Source organism: Oncorhynchus masou, chromosome 14 (genome assembly GCF_036934945.1).
Source record: "Oncorhynchus masou masou isolate Uvic2021 chromosome 14, UVic_Omas_1.1, whole genome shotgun sequence".
Classification (NCBI taxonomy): Eukaryota; Metazoa; Chordata; class Actinopteri; order Salmoniformes; family Salmonidae; genus Oncorhynchus; species Oncorhynchus masou.
The window spans coordinates 7,744,233-7,750,373 of NC_088225.1; the positions used below are offsets into that span (position 1 = coordinate 7,744,233).

Below are 6,141 nucleotides of genomic sequence, written 5' to 3' on the forward strand. Positions count from 1 at the left end.
GTTCTTCGTGGAGGTTTCACCTTATCAAGCACCCCTCAGTCGGTTGTCCTTGAGTCCCACTACCTGGGGTTTCACTGTCAGATAGCAGGCCTTGTTGTTTGAAAGGGAAAGGGTCCGTCTCTGATGTAAATGAATAAAAACATAGGGCACAAAGGTGTATGGTGTGAGATTATCAGCATGGCTACCAAATTCTCCAAGTAGAAGTATTTCATCAAAGTTCACTAAGAAGAAGAAATCAGAAAGGTCACACACAAACAGGGTTGGTACAATTTCTACAATTTCCATTTCAGGTTTATCTTTCTTTTTGTCTGTTTAAGACAGTCTTAGAAAGTTAGCTGGATAACTTTATATGCTATGTTGTCATATTTGATGACAGACCTTGACAAGAGGGATGGTTCCCTCCCTTGTGTTCTGTAGTCTACACAACTGCATGAATGTGCAAGGTGCACAAGACCTAGATTAAACACTATATATGCAAACGTATGTGGACACCCCTTCAAATTAGTGGATTCGACTATTTCAGCCACACCCATTGATGACAGGTGTATAATCAATCTCCATAGACAAACATTGGCAGTAGAATGTCCTTGCTCAGTGACTTTCAATGTGGCACCGTCATAGGATGCCACCTTTCCAACAAGTTAGTTTATCAAATTTCTGCCCTGCTTGAGCTGCCCTTGTCAAGAACAAGCTCACAGAACTGGAGCGGGACCAACCGAGTATGCGCTTAAAAATGATCTGTCCTCGGTTGCAACACTGACTACCGAGTTCGAAACGGCCTCTGGAAGCAAGATCAGCACAAGAGCTGTTCATGAAATGGGTTTCCATGGCAGAGCAGCCGCACACAAGCATACGATCACCATGCGCAATGCCAAGTATCTGGAATAATGAATCATGATTCATCAACTAACAGTCTGATGGACTAATCTTGTTTCGGCGGATTGCAGGAGAACGCTACCTGCCCCAATCCATAGTGCCAAATGTAAAGTTGGATGGAGAAGGAATAATGGTCTTGGGCTGTTTTTCATGGTTCATGCTGTGCTGCTGGATACTCCTGATATCCATCCAAATCCGATGCATTCTGAAAACTGAGTGCAAGGAGGTCTATGTCCGGCTTATTTTATGAAACATTTTTATAACAATGGCCACATCCCAACAGTACAACAGATTTTGCTATCAACTCAATTAATCAAATCAGACTCACCTAAATTAAAAACTCAGTTTTCGTTTCTTCTCTTTTATTTTGCAGTGAGGTAGGCCTAGGATGCGGTCCAAAGACTTAAAAGACACACCCTCGTCCACTTAACCTCCCTCGCCTTATGCCCTTGGGGGAATCCCTGTCGCCATCGGGGAGGGCGGTCCAAATGATTAGCCAAACAAGGGAAGTTTGCAACGTAATAAGCCCCTCAGCCCTCGTTTTTAAGTTGGCTTTGTGAGTGTATAATTATCTTCACTCCGAGTGTACAATTATGTTCACTCCGTGGCCTGAAACTCCCCATAATTCAATTTGCGACGATTGTACAGCCGTTAAGAAAAGTCTTCGAAAACTTAAAAACAACCTCAATGGAGAAGTCAACATGCAAGTGTAAGTAAAAACAAATGCAAATAAGTTTGAAAATGTGCTACTAGTGCACATGACAGCATAAACACGTCTTGTAAATAGTAAATATGTTTTTGTTTGGTTATCTTTTGGAAATTGTAGAAATAAAACATTTTCCTTCTTCAGAAGATCCAGCTAGGCAGGCTAACATTAGTTAGCTAATTAATTTGCTAGCTATCAAACAGTAGGCGTAAATATTAATAATTATATATTTAAGTGTCCACTTAATTTGAGAGCTGAGGGAATAGGGTGTCTTAAGTGTTTGAACCGCACCCTAGGCTACTTTTCCTTTCCCCACCACAAGAGTAGCATTCGAGATTACCTTCTAAACATTGTGGCAGAGTGTAGTGCGGCCTAAACAGAAAACAATATGCTATGCTGGTTTAATATAAATATGCCTACTTTAACACACAAAATGAACTATTTTTCTAACTTTCAGCGGGAAAACAGGTAAACCCACAGTTGCACCTGGTTTTCTATAGTATTTCCCGCCCTTTGAATTAGGTAATAGGTAATGATCATTATTTCCACTCCTTGTACTCTGTGTCATATGCCAAAGAGACTGGCCTTTCAGTAATTTCAACTTTCAATATGCAGTTTGACAATGTGGAAACAGACTGATACCCAGACTAGAGTTCATACTCTGAAGATGGAATATGCCATTGCCATACCTTTAGTTTAGACACATCCAAAATAAGTTTTTATCACAATCATGATTGTGTTCACAAATGTAAAAACCAATGCGCACAGGCTCCATATGGCTGATCGCAGATCTGCCCATAGCGACAGGATCTGCCGCGTCATTTCATTCTTCAGTGGCAGTGCGCATATGCGAAATTTAAAGAGGGACGTTTGAGGAACTGAAACTGCAGACGATATCTATGCATATAATTAACAGCCTTCAATAAAGTTTAGTATTGAAGTTCACGGCAAACGGATCCCAATAGGCACACGGTGTGAAATATTTTACCACTATTTAGAAAATCTATAGGTATCTGACTTTTTTTTAAACGAACAACAGCAGCTGTAGCAGAATACTGTCAATGTTTTAGTGCGGCCTCGGCATATCCTAGGTCTGCTTGCCGATATCAAATGCCACAGCAGCGGGGCGAAACTTTGGCTCTTCAGCCTGCATTAGCCCAATAGAAGGTTATCTAATCCAAAACATGTCTGAGATTCTGGTTGTTGTAAAAGAGAGCTTGGTCAAAATGTTCTTGCGCTTTTATTATGCTGTATTTTGACTTCATGTGAGCGATATATGCTTGAGAATACTCTTTGAAAATTATGTTTATTTTGCAATAGAATAATCATGTGGCGTAATGTTTACTTTTCTCAATATGTTGCTTACATGTCTTTTTTGTTGTTGTTTCAGGACAGAAAGAAAACCATGTCAACTCAGCCTCTCATCAGATCAAAGCAGACCGAGAAATCAATCAATGGAATATCCACACAGGTTGTTTGCACAGATTTCAGTAACTACATATTTATAGTTCTCACACAGTATGGAAAAATTGGCACTTTAGTATCAGTCACACCTGACTCCAGATCCGGTGATATCAGCACTTCCATGTTCACCACTAAAGTATTGCTGGGAAAAGAAGAGGTAAGCAGCTAGACACCACTGGAATTTTTCTTAATATTAGTAGCATTGTATTACCGTAATTGACTACTACGAGTATGTATGTGGCTGGCTACATTGTTCCTCACACACGGTCTTGTTTTATTTCTCCCTGCAGGCTTTGACACACGTCTGTGTCAAAAACTTGGCAACATTTGTGTCACAAGAGGCAGGCAACAGGCCTGTTCTACTGGGGTTGGCACTGAAGGACAGTTCCATAGAAGCAATAAAGGCCATGAAAGATGTAATAAAAAGTTGTCAAGTCTGGTAACTACTGGTACAGGGAACAAGCAACAGAATAGCCTACCTGGAAAGACAATTTAAGAAAAGGCTTCATACACATAACACATTTTTTTCCTCAATGTTTCTCCATCCTTTCAAAATGTATTTTGTTGTCTGTTGTTACTTCTAAGCATGACGTGGTAATAAATGCCATATAAATGGGAAGTTCATGCGTTATAAATGCCTATAGAATTTGGGGGATTGAGTGGGAGCCAATGGTCACAAACTGATTCTGTTTGAGACAACCATCTCGATTTTAAAGCCACACTCTGAATACTGTTAGTGCACAACTAACACATATATAAATAAAGGAGCAAATGCATCTCATTCCCATGAAATTCACATGCAAAATAGCATTTGATTGATTGCTATGATATATAATAATATAATAAAAATAATAATGTGTCCATTAAAATAACATCAAATTGATCAGAAATACGGTATAGACATTGTTAATGTTGTAAATTACTATTGTAGCTGGAATCGTCAGATTCTTTTATGGCGTACAGAGGCCCATTATCAGCAACCATCACTCCTGTGCTCCAATGGCACGTTGTGTTAGCTAATCCAAGTTTATCATTTTAATAGGCTAATTGATCATTAGAAAACCTTTTTGCAACTATGTTAGTACAGCTGAAAACTGTTGTGCTTATCAAACACGCAATAAAACTCACCTTTAGACTAGTTGAGTATCTGGAGCATCAGCATTTGTGGGTTTGATTACAGGCTCAAAATGGCCAGAAACAAAGAACTTTCTTCTGAAACTCGTCCGTCTATTCTTGTTCTGAGAAATGAAGGCTATTCCATGTGAGAAATTGCCAAGAAACTGCAAATCTGCTACAATGCTGTGTACTACTCTCTTCACAGAACAGCGCAAACTGGCTCTAACCAGAATAGAAAGAGGAGTGGGAGGTGCACAACTGAGCAAGAGGACAAGTACATTAGAGTGTCTAGTTTGAGAAACAGACACCTCACAAGTCTTCAACTGGCAAGCTTCATTAAATAGTACCCGCAAACACCAGTCCCGTTTCGGGAAGGCTACCCGAAACCTTTGACCCAAGTTAAACAATTTAAATGCAATGCTACCAAATACTAATTGAGTGTGTGAACTTCTGACCCACTGGGAATGTGATAAATGAAATAAAATCTGAAATCAATCATTCTCTACTATTATTCTGATATTTCACATTCTTAAAATTACGTGGTAATCCTAACTGACCTAAAACAGGGAATTGTTACTAGGATTAAATGTCAGGACTTGTGAAAAACTGAGTTTAAAGGTATTTGGCTAAGGTGTACGTAAACTTCCGACTTCAACTGTATGTAAATAAGGCATTTCTATTTATTTTTAATACATTTGCTAAAATTTCTAAACTGTTTTTGATTTGTCGTTATGGGGTATTGTGTAGATTGCTGGCTATTTTTTTAAATGTAATCCATTTTAGAATAGGGCTGTAACCTAACAAAATGTGGAAAAAGTCAAGGGGTCTGAATACTTTCCAAAGGCACTGTAAAAAAAGAAAAAGATTTTTTAAATTGAATCTTTATTTAACTAGGCAAGTTAGTTAAGAATATTTTTTTCCCACAATGACAGCCAAACCCGGGCTACGCTGGGCCAATTGTGCACCACCCTATGGGACTCCCAATCACGGCTGGATGTGATACAACCTGGATTCAAACCAGAGACTCTAGTGTTGCCTTTTGCACTGAGATGTGGTGCCTTCGACCCCTGTGCCACGCGGGAGGCTCATTTACACTGATGTCCCCAATTCTGATCTTTTGCCCAATTATTGGCAAAATAAGCCAATAAAAAAATGACTTTTTCCCCACAAAAGGCTTTATTACAGACAGAAATAGTCCTCAGCAACTCCCTCAACCCTCAGACGATCCTGCAGGTGAAGAAGCCGAATGTGAAGGTCCTGGGCTGGCGTGGTTACACGTAGTCTGCGGTTGTGAGCCCGGTTGGACATACTGCCAAATTCTCTAAAATGACGTTGGAGGCAGCTTATAGTAGAGAAATGAACATTCAATTCTCTGGCAACATCTCTGGTGGACATTCCTGCTGTCAACATGCCAATTGCACACTCCCTGAACTTGAGACATCTGTTGCATTGTGTTGAGTGCACATTTTAAAGTGGCCTTTTATTGTCCCCAGCACAAGGTGCATCTGTGTAATGATCATATTGTTTAATCAGCTTCTTGATTTGTCACACTTTGGCAATGGAGAAATGCTCAATAACAGGGTTGTGCCAAAAATTGAAGAGAAATAAGCTTTTTGTTGGTATGGAGCATTTCTGGGATGTCATTTTTCAGCCCCTTAAACATGGTACCCAACACTAAATGTTGCGTTTAAATATGTTTTCAATGTAAAGTGTTGTTTCATGAGCTGAAATTAAAAAAATCCCAGAGAATTTGGCATGTCCAACTGGCCTCAAAACCACAGACCACGTGTAACTACATAGTTCTCACGTATTACATACACACACGACTAGATGGACATGTAAAGGGTGTATATGCCACTTGGCCTATGGTTATGTCACATGACGATGACCGCTTCTACGTCCATGTTCCACCTGAATGTTTACCTGGGGTGTATTCATTAGTCTGGCAACGGAAACCGTTTACCGTTTAAGAACCAAAC

General features: G+C 39.7%; 1 protein-coding gene across 3 annotated transcripts; it reads left to right on the forward strand.

Annotated features, from left to right (window-relative positions):
* The first annotated feature begins 1,382 nt into the window (after positions 1-1,382).
* LOC135554082 (proteasome assembly chaperone 3-like) lies at positions 1,383-3,665 on the forward strand. 3 transcript variants are annotated; one of them, XM_064986125.1, is made up of 3 exons: positions 1,383-1,585; positions 2,973-3,203; positions 3,337-3,665. In XM_064986125.1, exons 2-3 carry the CDS (start codon positions 2,988-2,990, stop codon positions 3,487-3,489), a joined length of 369 nt encoding a protein of 122 aa, XP_064842197.1. In that variant the 5' UTR covers positions 1,383-1,585; positions 2,973-2,987; the 3' UTR covers positions 3,490-3,665. The 3 variants fall into 3 exon arrangements, with proteins under 3 accessions (XP_064842197.1, XP_064842196.1, XP_064842195.1); XM_064986124.1 differs by lacking the exon at positions 1,383-1,585 and adding an exon at positions 2,431-2,591; XM_064986123.1 differs by lacking the exon at positions 1,383-1,585 and adding an exon at positions 2,431-2,554.
* Positions 3,666-6,141: the final 2,476 nt, after the last annotated feature.